This window comes from Macaca fascicularis, chromosome 13 (genome assembly GCF_037993035.2).
Source record: "Macaca fascicularis isolate 582-1 chromosome 13, T2T-MFA8v1.1".
Lineage (NCBI taxonomy): Eukaryota > Metazoa > Chordata > Mammalia > Primates > Cercopithecidae > Macaca > Macaca fascicularis.
Genome location: NC_088387.1, coordinates 3,312,010 through 3,331,812, shown reverse-complemented (window position 1 = coordinate 3,331,812; position 19,803 = coordinate 3,312,010). Strand labels below are relative to the sequence as shown.

Here is a 19,803-nt window from a genome sequence, read left to right as displayed (position 1 = left end):
AACATTATCTTTTCCACTATTTTGGATAAATTATTATTCATAAGTTCTCCAAATATTTTTTCCTGCTTCCCTTTCCTTCCCTTCCCTTTCCTTCCCTTCCCTTCCCTTCCCTTCCCTTCCCTTCCCTTCCCTTCCCTTCCCTCCCCTCCCCCCCCCTCCTCCCCCTCCCTCCCTCCCTCCCTTCCTCCCTCTCTCTCTCTCTCCACCCCCCACCCCTTCTCTCTACTTCTCTCTTCTCTCTCCTTTTCCCTCTTTCTCTCTCCTGCTTCCTCACTCCCCCCACTCCCTGCTTCTGGGGCTCAATTAAATATATGATAGACAGGTGGGAACTGAACAATGAGATCACTTAGACTCGGGAAGGGAAACATCACACACCAGGGCCTATCACGGGGAGGCGGGAGGGGGGAGGGATTGCACTGGGAGTTATACCTGATGTAAATGACGAGTTAATGGGTGCAGCACACCAACATGGCACAAGTATACATATGTAACAAACCTGCACGTTATGCACATGTACCCTAGAACTTAAAGTATAAATATATATATATATATATGAGATAGACAAATAAATACTGTACCATTGGTCACTGAGGCTGTGTTCACATTCACTTTTTTTCCTAGTCTTTTTTCTCTCTGTTCTTCAGATTGGATCTTTTCTATTGATCTTTCTTCAATTTGATTGATCCTTTCTTTTGATGTCTTCAATGTGCTGTTAAGCCCATTTAATAAATATTTTATTTTAGAAATTACAGTTTTCATCTTAATGTTTTCCATTTGTTCCTTCTTTATATCGTATGTTTCTAATTTGAAATTCTTTATCTTTTTATTCATTATGGCTACATTTTTGTTTTAAGTAGCTTCTTTAAAGTCTTTGTCTGCTACTTAAGAATTTTGATCACTCAGGATTATTCTCTCTTAGGTGTTTTATTGTCATGACTATGGGTCATATTTTCCTATTTCTTTACATGTTTTGTAAATTTTGATTATATGGTAGACATTGTAAATGATATTTCATAGGAACTCTGGAATCTGTTATGCTGTCCTGAAGATTACTGATTTTATTCTGGCAGGCTATTTGTTACCTGTGAACTCTGTCTCTCCTGCAGTGAGCAGTAGAAAAATTTTAGTTCATTTCCCTCAACCTCCCAGCTGTTACCTTCTGCCTGGTTCCTTGGAGTCTCCCCAGTATGTGCAGAATTCAGGGGAGGGGAGCCAATAATTAGGAAGGGGTTTACATGTGGATTTTGGTGTCCCTGTCTCTGAAGTTTTTTCCTTCCTAAGATATTCTCCCTCAGTTTCCATCTGCTCTGGCAGTCCTAAATTCCATTCTTGGATTCATCAAGCCAATAAGATTATGGCTTTCTATTTGAGCTCCAGCCACTCCACAATAAACATACCTGAGACCTTTTCCAGGCCAAAAGCCCTACACACATAAATCACTCCTACTGCAGTTCCCTTCTTTTAAGTGTTGATTCCAAAAATAAAAAATTAAAAAATAATAAAAAAGAAAAAAAGAGTTGATTCCACTTTAATTTCTGCTTTTGGTTGCTCATAACTGCCTTCAAATGATTGTTTTTAATCTTTTCACCATAGTTTATACTTATCATCAGTGGAAAGTTTTATTGTGGTGTTGGCTACTCTACCATTTGGAAGTCTAACCTACCTTTAAATTCGAAGGATGTTTTTCTGGAGTTTAGAATCTTTGTTGGCAGTTACTTCCTTTCATTGGAGTTTTCTACTTAAAATAGTTACCTCTGAGAGGACATCACTGCTGATACTGACCTGCAAGAAGGTGACACAGGGTAGATGGCAGAACCCTGCCATGGGAAGAAAGTGAGGGAGAGCACTGTTGGAAAGGGAGGTGTAAAGACTGAATAAAGGTGGATGTTTTCCCTAATGCTGACCACAGGTAGATTAAATCACCTCCTCAAACTAACAAGGGAAAGGTGAACCAACAGTCACTCTTTCTGGGTCTTTCTACAGCTCTCTGAAGTTAAATGAATTGCTATTCCAAGATCTCATAGGATTCTAATACCCAGAAGCCCCTCTAGTTTGTCAGTTCTCTTGTTTCGTGTGCTCTGTTCAGTTCTTTGGTCGGGCACTGTCCTGGGTACTGGTAAAGGAGCAGTGAATGTAATAGGCATAGCACTCACCCCTCAAAACCCACAGCTGTGGGAGGAAGGGATGTTAGGCAGACACACCTCCCAAACAAGTTATTGATAACAACCTTGGTGAGCAATGTGAAAGAACGGTACTGGGAGGCAAGAAAGGATCCACAGGGGTCCAAACAGCCTGGAGGGTGGTGTGGGATTAGGGAATCTGTGGGGTGAACACTAAAGCTTTCATACATAATTATGTGCTCAGATGTATGGAGTCAGGGTACAGATATTTTTCTTTGCATTGTGTAGGTAAATATAATAGATTGAAATCTTTAAAATACCATATTAAAATCTGTTCTCATTCTTTATGTGAATTAACTTCTGTAGAAATATTTCAATAGAAGCTGAGACTAACGATGGAACTCTGCTCTAAGCTGGGAAGGAGCCGGTGGTCAGTTAGGGTGGAGGGAGAGGGAGTGGGGCAGCCTCCACATTAAGGGGTCTTTTTGAGAGGCAGGACTCCCCTGGATTCTGTGGGTGCCCAGATACACACTGACAAGGTGCTGTGCCCTGCAGCGGGGGCTGGAGGCTCAGCACTCTAGTGAGTTCATTAGAACCCATGAAGAGGCCGTGCCCGTCCGGATTTCGTTTAAAGAGTAAGTTTTCTTTGACTTGGATTTAGAGCTCTCAGAACTCCAAGAGTAGAAGGGTGGAGAGCAGGTGCTGGTTGAGGGGACACTGAGGTGGCCTGACTTGACCTTGGAGTTCCAGTGAGAAGCACTGTCTTCGTGTGAGGAGCAAAAGGAGGTCTGGGAGGGATGGGCATTTGCCACACTGCCTTTCTAAGTACGGTTTTACATCTGGCGTTTCCTTGAACTTTACTGCGGTTTGGGGAACGCGTGTTCAGAAAGACAAGTTACTTGGCCCAACAGAGCTGATGTTCCATTGTCACAGCTCTGGGGTGTCGCCACCTGGCATGTCACATGAAGGAAACGGTTCTCCACCTGTGCGGCCTGCGGTCTCTGGGCAGACATTCCTCTGCAGCCCTGAACATGTTTTCATCAGTCACCTGGCAGTGGTTTGAGCCCATCGGGCGGTGGGGATCCGGAAGCACAGGGGTCAGCTGGGAAGCCGGGTGTTCGTCCCGTGACTGACAATGGCGACTTTGAAGGGAGCCATTTGCTTGGACGACCGGCGCTTACCTGCTGCCAGGCCGTGCCGGGCATGTGTGCTCTGGAAGCCTTTGTGCATAAACAGTAGCACGCGGCAGTGAGGAGTGGGCTGCGGGAACTGACAGCAGGGCTCAGCTTGTGCCTGCTGCATGCCGTGTCCTGGTCTCATTTCATCATAGTATTATCATCTTCCTTTTGCCTATGAGGATACTGAGGCCTGGCACTGGTAGGTGGTAGGGTAAAGATGCCACCCCAGAACTGCTTAACATCCAAGTCTTTGCCCCTTTCCTCCACCCCATGTTATGCTCTTATCAGTGTGAAGATGTTTGGGATGTAAAACATGAGTAAGTTCTGAAACCTTCCGTGCGACATGAGATCCATTTGTTGTCCCTTGGTCGGTGGGCAACCTTCGCCTCCTTGGAGGCAGAGCCTACTGTAACAGTCAGCTATGGAAGGCATGGACACCATTAGTTCAGTATTCTGTAGCAGGAATATTGACCAATAATCGCGTATTTGATTTCCATGAAGAGTGAGGGATTTTGTTATTCAGGAAGCAGCTGAATTTATAGGGATGAAATGATCATCGTGTCTGGGATGATTTGCTTAGAAATCACCTCCTAGGAGTGGGATGGGGTGTGGGGGTAAAAATGAAGCAAGATTAGCCGTATCTTGAGTTCATTGTATGTTCTTCACATTTTTGTATCTGTTTGAAATTTTTCATTGCATTCGAAAAAAAAGAATCTCAATGTAAATAAATGATGGTACAGTAGTATATCAAAATATTAGGTAGCCATTAAAATAACATGTGAAGAATTTTAATGATGTGGTATAAGTAAGACAATCAGGAAGTCAAGCTTCCTAATATGATATGTGTGCATGTGGACAAAATATTTGCGTAAAAAATTATTGGAAGGAAATGAAAACATTAACTGTAGTGATCCTTGCTTGGTTGGGTTATGGGTGATTTTCATTCTATTTTCCAAACTTCCTGTAGTAAACAAGAGAAAAAAAATCATTTCTTATAATTTGAGAAAAACTGTTTTGAAAGAAACCTAATCTGCATTGTGTAAATTAGTGAAGCATTTGTTTCAGTGATCTGTTTTCCATTAAATTGCCCCAGTCAGTGATTAAACACTGTTGCGGTTGCTGATCTTGTGGCTGTGGACGTGGTTTTGGCCTGTACTGTGCTGTACTCTGCCCTGGACTGTCTTTGCTGGGGTGTGTGCAGGCCAGATCATGGCAAATGCGGTCACGAACACCGTTTCACTCATGGGTAACTTCTGCTAACCACGTTTCTGTAACGTGAATTTCCATCTAATTTCAGCGAGCTCAACATGATTTCCACAAGGGTGATGGACATTAAGCTTCGGGAGACTGCAGAAGGCCTTGGGGAGGACAGCACGGGTAAGGCCCTGCTTCCCCTGCTCTGGGGAGGGCACTTGCTTTGTTGTGGGGCAGGGAGAGGGGCTGACAGAGGCAGGCCTTTGGGGTTCTCTGTATGAAAAGTGGGGGTTCAGTTCCCAGTGTGCTCAGATACTCCCAGGCCCTTCACACTGTGACTGAGGGCACATGCACATTATTTAAGGCTGCTTGGGGCACATTTCCTCTGCTTCTCTGTCAAGCACAGGGACCTTTTAGCTCATTTTCTTCCTTTCTGGAGGTAACCATGTCCCTGTGTTTGGTTGACATGAATGCAAAAGAAGAGGTACTAAATGGATTCATTCACCATCTAAGAATATCCAAAGGTATCAGTAGGAGGCTGAGCAAAGTACCTAGCAGCCTGATCATCTGTAAAAAAATAATTACATCAGGACTCTTTGATCCCTCTCCTTCATGACTTTTGTTCTGAAGGAGATCTTTACTATGTTCTCTGCTGAGCTGAATTCCAGGCCCATGAATCACCATCTCACAAGACATTCGAAGAGTTCTCCAATCATGTGATTGGTTTACTGTTATCCACATATTGCTATTTATGTCGACAGAGTTGTAAAATTGACATTAAAAAAGTAATCTCCCCACAATGTACCTTTTCCCTAGATTAGCCATTCATATACTCCCCTTATTTTGGTAACCAAGGCCTTCATCTCTCTCTTATTTACATTCAAAATGCCAGTAGCGATCTTCTTTGATACAGTTCAGGAGAAACAGCTCCCAATAATATTAAATCCTAGCTGCTAGCCACTAGCTTCGGATGCTAATATCAGCAAAGGCTCCATTTCAGATATTAAAGATAGATTTTTTCTTATTATTTCATATTAGAACCATTTTTCCTTTGTCACATTTCAATGGATACCAAATAAATCCAGATTTAACGTGAGGGTTTTTAGATGAGCCCTGAAGAAAAATTGAGTTTCAAATTTTCTCATATTATGGGACACTGAATTATTACTTGTTTTAAACAAGAAACGTTTGAATAAATATTTCATCAGCCTGAAATGACCTCAATAAGTGCTAGTTCTGAATACACACAGAGGTTACTGAAGAAAACGGACTAAGTTTTCCTTTTTTCAAATAGTGAGCTTAAGTTATTCAGACCAATCCTCTTCCACTTAAAATTTAAAATTCTAGATAAGAATATTCTTTAAAATATTTTTCACAGTAAGAAATAATAAAGCCAGAATTGAAAGGCAAATGGGCCAGGCACAGCAGCTTCCATCTGTAATCCCAGCACTCTGGGAGGCCGAGGTGGGAGGATTGCTTGAGCCCAGAAGTTCAAGACCAGCTTGGGCATAGTGAGACTCTGTCTCTACAAAAAAATTTTAAAATGGGCTGGACATGGTGGCACACAGCTGTAGTCCCATCTACTTGGGAGGCTGAGGTGGGAGGATTGTGTGAGCCCAGGAGGTTAATGCTTTAGTGGGCTATGATTACACCACTGCACTGCAGCCTGGGCAACAAGCAAGACCCTGCCTCCAAAAAAAAAAAAAAAAAAAAAAAAAAGAAAAGGAAAATGGTAACCTGGAGAGACAACAGAGTATAAAAGCCACTTTTGCCCTTAGATCATTTACCAGTCTTGGAAATTTTCATGTCTTCATGGGGTGGAAGGTGAGAGCAAGGTCAAATATCAAACTACAAGGTCTGTGTAAGGTAGATGGTCTAATAGAAGATGCCCTCTACAATAAAGGGGAGCCAAGGAGCTACCAAATCTGAGTAGGTGTGAAGTAGGGGTAAACCAACCCTTTTGTAGATTTGTAGCTTGAGTTTCCACCATTCGGGTAATTCAGAGACCCTCAACCCTTGAACTTGGTTCATACTGCTTCTAGACTGGATTCAAACCCAGGTACTTTGCAGAAACCAATAATATTCACTAAAGGAAGGCGCCTTCTATTTAGACTTCAAGTTATTACAGAAAACAATATTTTCAGTGTCATGACAACCACATAGTGATAACCAGGCATCAAAGGCAGCAGTATACTATGAATGAGAATGAACATGCTATGTGTTGAATGGTGCTCCCACCAAATACGTATGTTGAAGTCTCCAGCATCTCCAAATGTGGCTTTGTTTGAAGACGGGGTTATTGCAGATGTAATTTGTTAAGATGAGAGCATATTGGAGTAGGGTTTCCTTATGAAAAGGGGAACTATGGACGGAGATATGCACACAAGGAGAACGCCATGCACACGTGAAGACAGACAAGAGAAACAGACACATGAAGGCATCAATATCAGAATTACCAAATACATCCTATAAAACAACTATGCATACTATGTTTGAAGATAATAAAAAAGTTTTAAAACATCCAGGGAAAAGTGGCATAGCACCCAGCCAGTGCAAAAAAGCAAGAGAAAGGAATAAAAGACAGAGAGATGGAAGAAATAAAACTGTCTCTATTTATAGATGACATGATTATACAACATATACAGAAAAGCACTCAGAACTCTTACACAAATACACCAAGATTGCAGTGCAGTCTTTAAAAGTCAGTTATGGAAGACTGACACACAGTTAGCTCAATATTCTGTAGCAGGAATACTGACAAGTAATAATTTATTTGATTTCCATGAAGAGTCAGAGATTTTTTCATTTAGGAAAAAGCCAAGTCCACATAGATGAAATAATAATAGTGCCTGGGATGATTTTTTTTTTAAATAACCCATCAGAAATGGGGAGGAGGGAGGGGTAAAGAGGAAGCAATCAAAATCCCTGCAGAACTTTTTGCAGATATTGGCAAACTGATTTGAAAATTTGTGTGAAAAAACAAAGAGCTAGAATAGGTAAAAACAATTTTGAAAAAACGTAAAGTTGAAAGCTTCATACTACCTGTTTTTAAGACTTGCTATAAAGCTGCAGTAACCAAGACAGTATGGTATTGGCAAAAGGAAAGACACACAGAGACAGAAGGAAGTAGAGTTCAAAAACAGACCCATACAAATATGGGTAATCAATTTTGACAAAATTGCAAAGGCAATTCATTGGAGAAAAGATAATATTTCAACAAATGGTGCTGGAACAATTGGACATTCATATGTAAATATACCTCACAGATTATACAAAAATTAACTCAAAATGTGTCATAAACCTAAATATAAAACTCTTAACGCCTTTAAAAGAAAGCATAGTAGAAGATATTTATGACCAAGGATTAGGCAAGGATTCTTAGATATAATACCTGATCCATAAAAGGAAAAAATTTATAAATTGGACTTCATCAAAACTTTAAAATATGCTCTGAGAAAGACACTTTTAAGAAAATGAAAAGACAAGTCACAGACTAGAAGAAAATATTTATAAATCACACTTGATAAAGGACTTATATCCAGCATATATTTGGAACTCTCAAAATTCAAAAATAAGAAAACAAATAACTCAGTTACAAAATGAGGAGCAAATTTTAAATGATGCTTTAACCTAAGAAGATGTGCAGATGGCAAATAAGCATATGAAGAAATCTCAATATCTATAATCATTAGGTAATGCAGAGTAAAACTACAGTGAGATACCAGGACCCACCTATTAAATGTCTGGAGAAAACCACCATAGCAAGAGGAGCTGATAAGGATACACTGAAGGGAGGAATGCAAAATGGCACAGCCACTTTGGAAAAACATTTTGGCAGCTCCTTGTGAAATTAAACATACACTTAGCCTATGACTCGGCAATCCAACTCCTAGGTATTTACTTGGCAGTGGAAACTTATGTTTACACACACACACACACACACACGCACGCACAAACTATAGCAACTTATTTATAATTACTAAAAACTGAAAAGAACCCAGATGTCTTTCAGCAGGTTGAAATGGTTCAACAAACTAGTATATTCACACAATGGAGTTCTACTCAGCAATAAAAAGAAATAGACTATTGATTTGGTATAACATGAGTGAGCCTCTAATGTGTTGTGCTGAGTGAAAGAAGCCAGAATGAAAAAGGGACATAGTGTGTGACTTAATCTATATGACATTCTAGAAAAGGCAAAACTATAGGAACAGAAAAGTTATAAGTGGTTGCCAGAGGTTAAAGATAGCGGGGAATGTTGGACTACAAAAGGGCAGCATGAGGACAGTCCTGTATCTTGATTGTGGTGATAATTATACAACTCTATGTACACCAGAAAGAATGAATTTTACTGTGTGTAATTTACAAAATAAGTTTTTTTTTACAAGATGTGGCAGATTTGAAAAACAAAGGAATTTTTAGAAATAAATGTAATGATTAAAATGTTATTTTACATAAATTCATTTAAAATAAATGTAATTATTAAAATTTTATCTTCAATTATATTTATGTAAAATAAATGTAATTATTAAAATGCATGGTTATAACAGCAGATTATATCAGATCAAGATAGATCACAAGAAATTATACAAAATGTACCACAGAATGGTAAAAAGATGGAAAATACACAAAGGGGAACAAGGAGCGTAGAGAGTAAGTGAAAGGGTGTAATATCCATTTGAGCATAGTCTCAAGGGAGGAGAGAAGGACTGAGAATTTTCTGGATTTTATCAAAAAGATGACCCAACCCACAGGTTTAAGAAACCCAATGAATCCCAAGAAGGATAAATCAAAGAAAAATCCACATGAGGTAAAACTGCAGAAAACCAAGGAGGATGAAAAATCTTAAAATGAGTCTGAGAAAAAGAGACAGATTACCTGGACAGGAGCAAAAAAATAACTAATGCCTAACTTCTCAACACAACAGAAGCCACAAAACAGGGAAATAATAGCCTAAATATCCTTAGGAAAAGTAACTGCCAAACTATTATGTTGGCACAAAAGTAATTGCTGTTTTTGCCATTAAATGTCATGGCAAGAGCTGCAATTACTTTTGCACCAGCTTAATAGAATGTTATACCTAGGAAAAATGTATTTCAGGAGTGATGGAGAAATGAAAGCATTTTCGGACAAACAAAAACTGGGTTGGTCCCAGTAAGCCCCCAGTAAACACAGATTCTGCACGAATGTGCCCTCAGGCCAAAGGAAAATCTTCCTAGTGCACAATCTGGAGTATGAGAAGCAATGAAGAACAAAGAAAACAATAAGCAAGTGGATACATCTATGTGAACATGAAATAACTTCGGGTTTTTTTTTAAACAATCAGAATTAAAACAATAGTGCCAAAAATGGAATTGAAGTATTCTAAGGTCCTTGTATTGACCTGTAATCAAATGTGTAGTATAATTTCTAGGGTAACCACTGAAAGAGGAAGCAAAAGATAAGGGTTATAAACTAGCAATGGAAGAAATGGAATTTTTTTTTTTTTTGAAGATCAATGAAAAAACACATAAGATGATAGATTTGTTTTTATTAATATATCAGTAATTACAGTGAGTGTGAGTGGACTAGTTAGATTAATTAATTACATTAATTGTTCCATTTAAGAGTTAAAGATTATCAGATTAGATTCCAAAACTCTAAATGTATGAGTCTTAACTATAAAGGTTCAGAAAAGTAAGGATAGTAATAGGATACAAAAACCTGTACCTCGTGAGCGCTGGGTAGAGGAAGATGGTGTAGCTATACAGGTTGAATATCCCTTATCCAAAATGTTGGGATCAGGAGTGTTTCAGATTTCAGATTTTTTCAGATTTTGGAATACTTGCATTATACGTACCAGTTGAGTGTCTCAAATTTGAAAATCCAAAGTCTGAAATGCTCCAGTGAGCATTTCCTTTAAGCATCGGGTGGGAGCTCAAAAAGTTTCAGATTTTGCGGCATTTCAGATTTTCCGATTTGGTATAATCTACCTGTACTAAGAGCAGTCAAAATGAAATGTAAGGCAAAAAACATAACTAAACATAAAGAGGGCCTTTTCACAAAATGTTCAGTTCCTCAGCAAGAAAATAATTTTACATTTCTATGCATTAACGTATTATAGAAAGTTGTAAGTATTACAGCTCTTTTAGAATTTGTCTAGCAGGCTTTCCGGTTTTTGCAGGAAAGCAACCTCCCCAACAAATAAAGTTGTAAAGTAGAAACTGACAACTAAAGATAAATAAGAAAATCTGTCATCACAGTGGGGTTATTTTTAACACATCTCTCTCAGTAATTGCTAAAACAAACATTTTAAAAGTCAGTAAAGATATAAAATACTTGGACAACACAATTTTTTAAGAGAGATCTTCTAATTGACATATATAGAACACTGAAGAAAAAGCATTATTTTCAAGCACACCAAGAACATTTTAAAAAATTGTTCATGTGGTAAGCCATAAAGCAAGTATCAACCGATTTGAATGGGTTCAAATCGTTCAGAGTATGTTACTGGACCACAGTGCAATTAATTGAGCTAGAAATCAATAACTAATTAGCTAGAAATCAATAACAATAATTATTAGAAATAATAATTAAGCTAGAAATAATTAATTAAGCTAGAAAATCCTCAACTGCTTGGAAATGAAGAAGACATACTTTCCTAAATAACCCACAAGTCTAAGAAGGTATCATAATAGAAGTTAGAAAATATTTTTGACCAAACAATAATGAAAATACTACGTTCTAAAATATGTAGATGCAGCTAAAACAGACTTAGAGGGAAAGGCATTGCCTTAAATATTATATTATAAAAGCAGGAAAGTCTAAAAAGTAATAAATCAAATGTTTATCTCAAGAAGTTTAAGAAAATAGTAAAGTAAACCTGCAGAAAGTAGGAAGGAAGGAATAAAGATAAGAACAGAAATTAATACAATATGAAATAGACATTCAACTGAAAGAATTAACAAAGCTAAACTTTTTTAAGGCAATTAAAATTGGTCAGCCTCTGGTGCCATTGATCAAGGAACAAAGAAGAGGCACATTTATGATAATTCATATCAGGGTAAGAAAAGAGGCATCAGTCACTATAGATGTTGTGAATGCTTGAAAGATATAAGGATATTATTAATAATTTTTGGCCAATACATTTGAGAATTTGGAAAAAAAATACATTTTCAGAAAAATGTTACTAAAAAAACAGATTCAAGAAGTAGAAAACTGGACTAGTCCTGTAACCGTTAAAGAAATTGAACTACAAAGACTAGCAGAAGAAATATAACTTGAACAAATGGATGGCTGACTCAGCCCTGCCAGTGGAACAAAGGTGTGCAGCAGTTATACTTGAGGTCTACCAGTTATACATGAGGACACCATTAATGCAGCATCTTTGAAGGTTGTGATATTGAGGTTGTGTATCTATTCAGGCCTTCAAGGATGCGTTCCAATTTGTTGACTAGGCAAAAGCCACAGGGTGTCCTGATGAAATGCAGAAAACTCTTAAGAGTCTTTCAAAATAATAAATGCTCACTGAGAACCATCTACTAACAACATAAACATTTTCTACGATTGTAAAGTTGAGAACACTTCCACACTAGGCGTTGAGAAAACTGTGCCGTAGAACTGATTTATCCTTGGAGAGTGATTTGTTCTACCTGTAATGATGTAGGAACTCCTACTAAAGTAATCCTAAGGAATTCTCCCCATGAGAGTAAGATCATGTAAACTTCCCAAGGAGACAGTAATATAAACACAACAGAAAGATCCTGGGTTTTTTAAGGAATTCAGTTTATTAAATTATTATAAAATCTAATGAATTGTTTTGCAAATTTTCAGGAGGTATTAGACAGCATCCTGGTAATCTACGATGCTACATCCCTCCACTGTCAGTTCTGTAACTATTCTGGAAAAGGAATGAACTTTGCTGAGCAGCTAATGTGAAATCATGGAAACCTGGGTATGATAGAATTTGTGGGAGAGAATGAAGTTGTCACCAGAGAAGCGATCACAAAATGTTGAAAAGTGTGGTGAATTCTAATAATCCAGGAAGCATGGCAGAGTTGGGCTCAGCCTGGCCACACCCCTCCCCTTTGGAGATGACCAGTCTCATTATTTTTCTCACCAAAGTCATTAGCTCATCATATAGTTGGTGCCCTAGAGAGCCACCTTCTTGCCCATGAGGTTGGGCCTCCTCTGTCCTTGATGCTGTATTCACACTAGACAAAGCATTTCAGAATTTTAAATATTTTTTTGAGAGAGAGGGTCTTGCTCCATCACTAAGGCTAGAGTGCAGTGGTGCGGTCATAGCTCACTGCAGCCTCAAACTCCTGGGCTCAAGCAAACCTCCTACTTTAGCTTCCCTAGTAGCTGGGACTACAGGCATGTGCCACCATGCCCAACTTTTTTTGTTTTTGTTTTTGTTTTTGTTTTTTGTAGTAAGAAGGTCTCACTATGTTGCCCAGGCTGGTCTTGAACTCCTGAGCTCAAGCAAACCTCCTGCCTCAGCCTCTCAAAGTGCTGGGATTACAGGTTGTGAGCCACCATGCCTGGCCAAGAATTATTTTCTAAATAGCTTGGGTTATCCCGTAACCTTTACCTCCTCAGGACTTTTGTAGTTGACTTACATATATTTTAGAAATTAGAACTTGGTTATAGATGAGAAGAAAGTGGCTAATTTTGATTCTGTGATCATCTTCCAAAGTGTTCTTGGCTCTTTTACTTAAATATCCTAAATAAAAGAAAACAAGATGTGTTTTCAGGTGTGCAAAACTGGTATACCATGTACTTCTGCACCATAAAAGGACTTTCCAGAAGCAGATAACTGATGCGTGGATGGAAATCTTGCTTTCTCTCTTTTACGTGCCCATTGCATACATGCACATGAACACATACTGTAACACTCTTACTTATTATTACTAATCATTTGCTTTTTTCTCTCATCTGTATAGGAAAGAAAAAATCTAAATTCAAAACTTTTAAGAAGTTTTTTGGGAAGAAGAAGAGAAAAGAATCGCCATCGTCCACAGAAAGTAGCACCTGGAAACAGAGTCAGACGAGGAATGAGGTCATTGCCATCGAGTCTGGGCCAGTGGGCTACGACTCCGAGGATGAGCTGGAGTAAGTTGCATTTTACATCTCTCGGGCCAGGAGCACCCAAATACACTATTTCATTATCCTGGTGACTTGCTGGATTTCTGAGCCCCCTTTCCTCCTGGGTAATTCCATTAGAGGTTCTTCCATAGAAGTTGTGTTTTCTGTCTTTTCAAACTTAGGGGTGGAGAACGCTGTGTGTGTTTAAGTCCACAATAACTGTGGGAGACGAGGTACTGTATGCCATTTTCTAAACGGACAAAATAAGCCCTAGATAAAATTTGGAACTTGCCCAGCATCCTACAGTTGAAAGTGACAGGATCAGGATAGGGTCCCTGGTTTAACTTGACTTAAAACTCTTTTGAGGACTAGATACTATACTAGAAAAATACATTTCTCTAAACTTGAACGTTGAATAATCTAATCAGAATATTTTCACTTGATGGGGGTGGGGAGGGGGTGCTTCTTGCTTTCTTAGAAAAAATCATCCAAAAATATCGTTAAGAACAGACCCAATAAGCACAAAAAACTAGGGAGGTCTAGTAAAGAAATCCTTATTTTTGTAACTTGTATTTCATTAAAATATAGTTACAGTACATATGCTGCAGTTATTCTAGCAGTTATTTCTGTGACTAAGAGGAAACGAAACAGATTTGTTGCTATGCTAGCTTTTACCTTTTTTTTTTAAGACAACACTGGCCCTTTAAGGGTAGAACTCTTCAGAAAACATAATATCCCTCAGGTTTGGGGTACAGACCACGCCGAGATGGGTTCCAGGCTTGAGCATCCGGATAATGGTGTCCTGTCCCCTCCCCTGCTCTCCCCTCCTCCCCAGCTTCCTCGCCTGTTTTTTAAAGGAGTAGAAACGTTACTGGCCACTTGGTGGCACCAGATGACTGGAAAGGAAAGATTGGAACTTTTTTTTTTTTTTTTTTTTCCAGTTTTGGGTTTGTTTTTTGGTTTTGTTTGTTTTTGGTGCTAGCAGGGATTGTAATAGACTCACATCGCACCGTGTGAAGTGTGGAAGGGATACACTGTGCTTGCATTTTTTATTTTTTATTTTTATTTTTATTGAGACGGAGTCTCGCTCTGTCGCCCAGGCTGGAGTCCAGTGGCCTGAACTCGGCTCACTGCAAGCTCCTCCTCCCGGGCTCACGCCATTCTCCTGCCTCAGCCTCCTGAGCAGCTGGAACTACAGGCGCCCGCCACCACGCCCGGCTAATTTTTTGTATTTTTAGTAGAGACGGGGTTTCACCGTGTTAGCCAGGATGGTCTCGATCTCCTGACCTCGTGATCCGCCCACCCTGGCCTCCCAAAGTGCTGGGATTACAGGCATGAGCCACCGTGCCCAGCCGTGCATGCACTTTTTTAGGCGGTGCTCTGAACTCTTGGGGAACGAGATGTTATCACCGATAATATTGCTAATTATTCAATGTCATCACTTTGCAAGCCCCAGGGAAACTAACATCCACCCCCATCCACCCCGTCTGTTGACTGGAGCACACAGTTCTGGTGTTGGAGAGACAGGCCTGGGTGTGGCCCCTCTAACCACAGATGGGAGCCCAGCCAGAGGGGCAAGCTGGGATGAATTGTCCTGCCCACTTGCTGATGTCCTCCCTGCCACCGGGGTCCAGGGAAAGTGGAGACGGTGTGCTTTTTATCTTGATATTCCTAGCACCTTGCAGGGAGCTGGTGCTCAGTGACTGCTAACAGTTTGCTGGTTTTGATGCTAGGCAAGGAAGATTGGGGGTGGGGCATGAGGAGGCCTGGGAAGTGCAAATGACATTTTTAGACAGCAGCACAGAGGAAGAGGAAGGTACTGTTTGGTCTGTGGGAGAGTCTGCAGCAACTTCTCATCCATCACTGGGGGGAAAACAGCTCCATTTACTGAGGCACATTAGTGCGAGCAAACCACGTGGGACCCTGTGGGTTGAAGAAAGTGACGCCCATTCATCGCGTCTGTGTCTGTGCGGTTGTGCTTCTTAAATCTGTAACGATTTCCTTTTGCCCTCTCCCTTTGTTTCATGTCATTGATCTGAAGGCAAAGCAGGGCCACGTGTCCTGCAGAATGTCCCGTATTCTGGCTTTGCTTTCTCTTGGTGCGATTCAGCTCTTTCCTACATTCTCCCAATTCCCGGTACATCATTCGGTGGATCCAGATGCTGTCAGGTTCAAGCAGGTGCTGGATGTTGTCACATCCCGGGATGAGTCACATGCTTTCTGAGCAGTGGGTTCAGCGTGTGTCATTGTGGTCCCTCCACCAGCCTTCACCTGACAGTTTTAACACTTGGTGATGATTTGTTATTTTGTCACAAAGTGGTGGTTTTTCTAATTCTGTCATTCATTGTACACTTGCTAACTGAAATTCCTTGATGAAGAACTTTCCTCCGTCAATTGCTTGGTTGCTCTGAAATACAATCTAGAGGAAAGTCAGGATCATGCTTGGCTCTCCTTTCATTGATCCACCCTCAGAGTAATGACGTCGTCCCCTGGCAACTCCTGACAGTGGCAGTGGGTTTTGTTTTTTCTTTTTTTTCCCAGATATCATTGGAATGCATTACTTTTTATATATTTGATTTGCTTTTTAATCCATGAGTCTTTGTTCATGTAATGCTCAAGTTGTTCCATCTTAGGCTGTTGAGAGTCACTTGAAATTCGCTCTGTCTTTTGACATGACCCCATTCATCTTTGATGGCTTCCTTACTTTCTTGTCCAATGAGAAATCTCAGGTTTATTTAGTGTATTTTCTTCCCCTGACTTGGAATCAGCACTTTCTTCACAGGGCCCTGGCCCCCTCCTTGTGGTGTGAAATGGCTTTTAAAGACCTCAGTCCAGCTGCCAGGGGTGATAATTACTGATTGACTGTCACTGATTCTAAACCTGTCCAGTGGATATAGCTAGGAAATGGTTTACTTTTCAAGAGAAAAATTCATCATTAATTTGCTGATATTTCCAATTCAAGTTTAGTAAGACATTTTTCCTTCTTTAATTCTTTGTATTCTCTTTTCTCTTACACTGGAAACCAGGGCTCCTTATGATATTAATGAAATGACTTATTTTCTTTAACCTATCATATATTCATAATAATTTCCTTATCCCTTTCCTACATGGAAGTTAAAGATACTATAAATACTTTTCTGCACACTGTCTTATAATCAGTGTTATTGCTAATAAAACTGTAGAGTGCAATTCAATATTTTTGGTTTTTTAATTATTATTACTACTCATAAGATCAGTGAGTGCAATTTGTTGTCTTTGGTTTTCTTGTTGTTTTTCTTAGAATGTATTCTATCTTGGATGTGGAGTCAAAGTCACTTGAAATTATTATATTCTCTGTGTGGTCGTGCCAACAATCTGATATAAAATTAGATTTGTTTGTTTGTGTTTGTTTTCTAGTTTTAGTGATTTTTTTTTTTTTTTTTTTGAGACGGAGTCTCGCTCTGTCGCCCAGGCTGGAGTGCAGTGGTGCGATCTCAGCTCACTGCAAGCTCCGCCTCCCGGGTTTACGCCATTCTCCTGCCTCAGCCTCCCGAGTAGCTGGGACTACAGGCACCCGCCACCTCACCAGGCTAGTTTTTTGTATTTTTTTTTTAGTAGAGACAGAGTTTCACCGTGTTAGCCAGGATGGTCTCGATCTCCTGACCTCGTGATCCGCCCGTCTCAGCCTCCCTCCCAAAGTGCTGGGATTACAGGCTTGAGCCACCGCGCCCGACCTTTTTAGTGATTTTTTAATTTCTCTTTTTGTTTGGTTTCATCTTTTAATTATATAAAACGTTTACATAGTTTCAAAGACAAAGTTGTAAATGTAGGTATCTTTGCACTATGTCTCCTCATCTAGTTATTTCTTTCCCCCTAAAGGAAACCACTTTTATTTACTTGTTATTTCTTCTTCTGTTTTCATTTTTTTAAATATAAGAAACACACACACATGTTCAGATAATATCCAGGCCCCCCTTTCCTATGCAGTGCTGACATACTGTGGACATTGTTCTGCAGTGGTTGTTATTTATTTCACTTAGTAGTATCTGGTGATGCCTGTATGCAGCGTGTGGAGACCCTCCTGCCCATCAGACCAGCTGTGGAGTCCTCCATTGTATGACATTCATGGTTGATTCAGTTAGATGCCTACTGAGGGGCACTGGGCATTTCCCGTCTTTCAGTCTTCTGAATATTGCTGTAGTGAATGGCCTTGCACATGTGCCATTTTGTGTTTTTGCAGAGGCCTCTTCATGCTGCCTCCACTCCTCGTTACATCCAAAACGGAGGTGCTTGGGTGGTGGTTGTGGTTCCCAGAGAGTGTGGGCCATGGGCTGTCCCCTGGGGAGGGGAAATCCAAGTGTGTGTGCGACCTTTGGGTTAAGAGCTGCCCTGGGCAGGGAGGGCCCGATTCCTTCAGTTGGTGTGGTTCCTTCCCTGGCATGTGAGGACACGCACATCCTGGGAGCCATGGGTTCCCACTTGCAAGCTTACGGTTGCAGGCATGAGAGTTTAATGAGAAGGAAGCATTATTAACCAACACAGTTTGGTTGACAGTGGGACAGGGCCACACCTCAGAGTCCTTAATGCCCCACGGTGGACAGGATGCCCAGGGTAGGGGAGTGGCAGGAGGGGAGGACGTGGGGTGGTGCACACGAGATGTCCAGTGTGTGCAGAGGTAGGCTTTCCTTCCTTCATCACTGGGTCTCAGTCATCTCCTTCCACCTATTGTTCAGGCAGCCAGCGCTGCCAGGAAAATTTGACAGCTAATTCCCATATCCTTTTAGGACATTTTGTGAATGTCCTGTGGGTTCAGTACCAGATCAGATTCTTGAGCTCCGAGCTGAGGAAAGGACTGGGATGGCGACGACAGAAGGCCACCATCTCTGCTCCAGGATCTAGGCAGGCACAGAGGTTTTGGTCACACGGATGGTGCCAGGTCATAAAAAGAGGCCACGGCTTTGAAGATTAGTAGTTCTCATTGCAACCCAGCCACGGATGTATGTCTTGGTTTGTCTTGTGAGGATGCGTTCATCAGGTAGGCCCTCAGCCTGCTGCACACATACAGCCTTCAGCCCATGGAGGGGCTGCGTGTTTGCCCACAAGGCGGGACCTCACCCTCCCCGGGGCAGCCGCGACATCCTCAGAAGCTGGCCGTGCCAGCCCCTCCCCTCTGCAGGCTTGCTGTCTTGCACCTCACACCTTGTCAAACCTTGGTTTTTTCATTAATAAAAATAATTCACGCAACCTTTAGATCTCCTAGGAAGATTCCTATCTCTGCAATGCTCCAAATAGTTGACAGTGTGTGGATGAACTGAAGTCAGGGACCCCTGAAATGTAAATGCAGCAGAGGGAGTGTCGTTTGATATTCTGTTAACCCACATCCCCCTTTCTCATTCTGAGTCCCCCGGGGGTCAGTAAGATGGAGGTGGGCAGAGTCTCACAGTGGCTCTTTTATCCTAGGGAGTCGAGGGGCACGCTGGGCAGCCGGGCCCTTTCTCACGACAGTATTTTCATTCCTGAGTCCGGACAGGACCCTACTCGGCCTGTGCGGGTGTTTTCCCAAGAAAATGTGTGTGATCGGATTAAAGCACTGCAGGTAAATGTTTCCTTGGTCATGTCACCTGGTGTGCAAGTCAAGTATCCACTGAGAAGTTTTTAAATGATTTCCGCTTGGTTTATTTGATATGCCGTAAAGTAGAATCACATGTACATGACAGCTCTCCCAGGAGACACCAAATGAGTTACAGTGGGATCTCAACTCATTCTTAGATGAACAAAGAAGAGATGGCAGTGGAAGAGCTGGTGGCAGATGCACGTTCAGTTCTCTGCACCACGCCAAGGCACTGAAGGCATTTCCAGCATGAATGAGTTAGAGCAGGAGGATCTGTTGATAAATATCATTGATGAAAATAAGAGCACATGTTCTTTATTCCAATCTAGTTAAAAATACAGTGTAATGTGAAAATGGGGCCACCGCCTCCTCCAGGGGGGCTTCCTGCCAAGCGCGGAGAGGATGCTGGCATGAGCTCTGAGGACGATGGGCTGCCCAGGAGCCCCCCAGAGATGTCCCTGCTGCACGACGTGGGTCCCGGCACCACCATAAAGGCAAGTACGGCCTGAGCCACTGCACGTCTCCGTCCACACTTGCCCTGGAGGGCGCTGGAGCTCTGGGATCCCCTGTGTGTGCCCTTGAGATTTCCATGGATAGGTGAGGCTGTGCATGGTTTGTGGCCGACTGGGTCACTGGAGCCTACAGTCAGCCCTTG

At 41.1% G+C, this 19,803-nt stretch overlaps 1 protein-coding gene and 1 non-coding gene across 11 annotated transcripts in view; both read left to right on the top strand.

Annotated features, from left to right (window-relative positions):
• Positions 1–19,803, top strand: part of CRACDL (CRACD like) — a 146,330-nt gene that overhangs the window by 86,661 nt on the left and 39,866 nt on the right. For 7 of the 10 annotated variants that reach the window (XM_074011051.1, XM_045368757.2, XM_045368759.2 and 4 more), the window contains exons 2-5: positions 4,596–4,675; positions 13,417–13,585; positions 18,998–19,133; positions 19,478–19,642. In XM_074011051.1, coding sequence (XP_073867152.1) covers positions 4,606–4,675; positions 13,417–13,585; positions 18,998–19,133; positions 19,478–19,642 — 540 coding nt within the window. In that variant the 5' untranslated portion in view covers positions 4,596–4,605. The remainder of the gene's footprint in view (positions 1–4,595; positions 4,676–13,416; positions 13,586–18,997; positions 19,134–19,477; positions 19,643–19,803) is intronic. The other 3 variants (XM_074011053.1, XM_074011052.1, XM_065526624.1) reach the window with 1 other exon arrangement.
• LOC123568486 (U7 small nuclear RNA) lies at positions 10,604–10,665 on the top strand. Its single transcript, XR_006691861.1, has one exon. It is a non-coding gene; the product is annotated as a U7 small nuclear RNA (small nuclear RNA).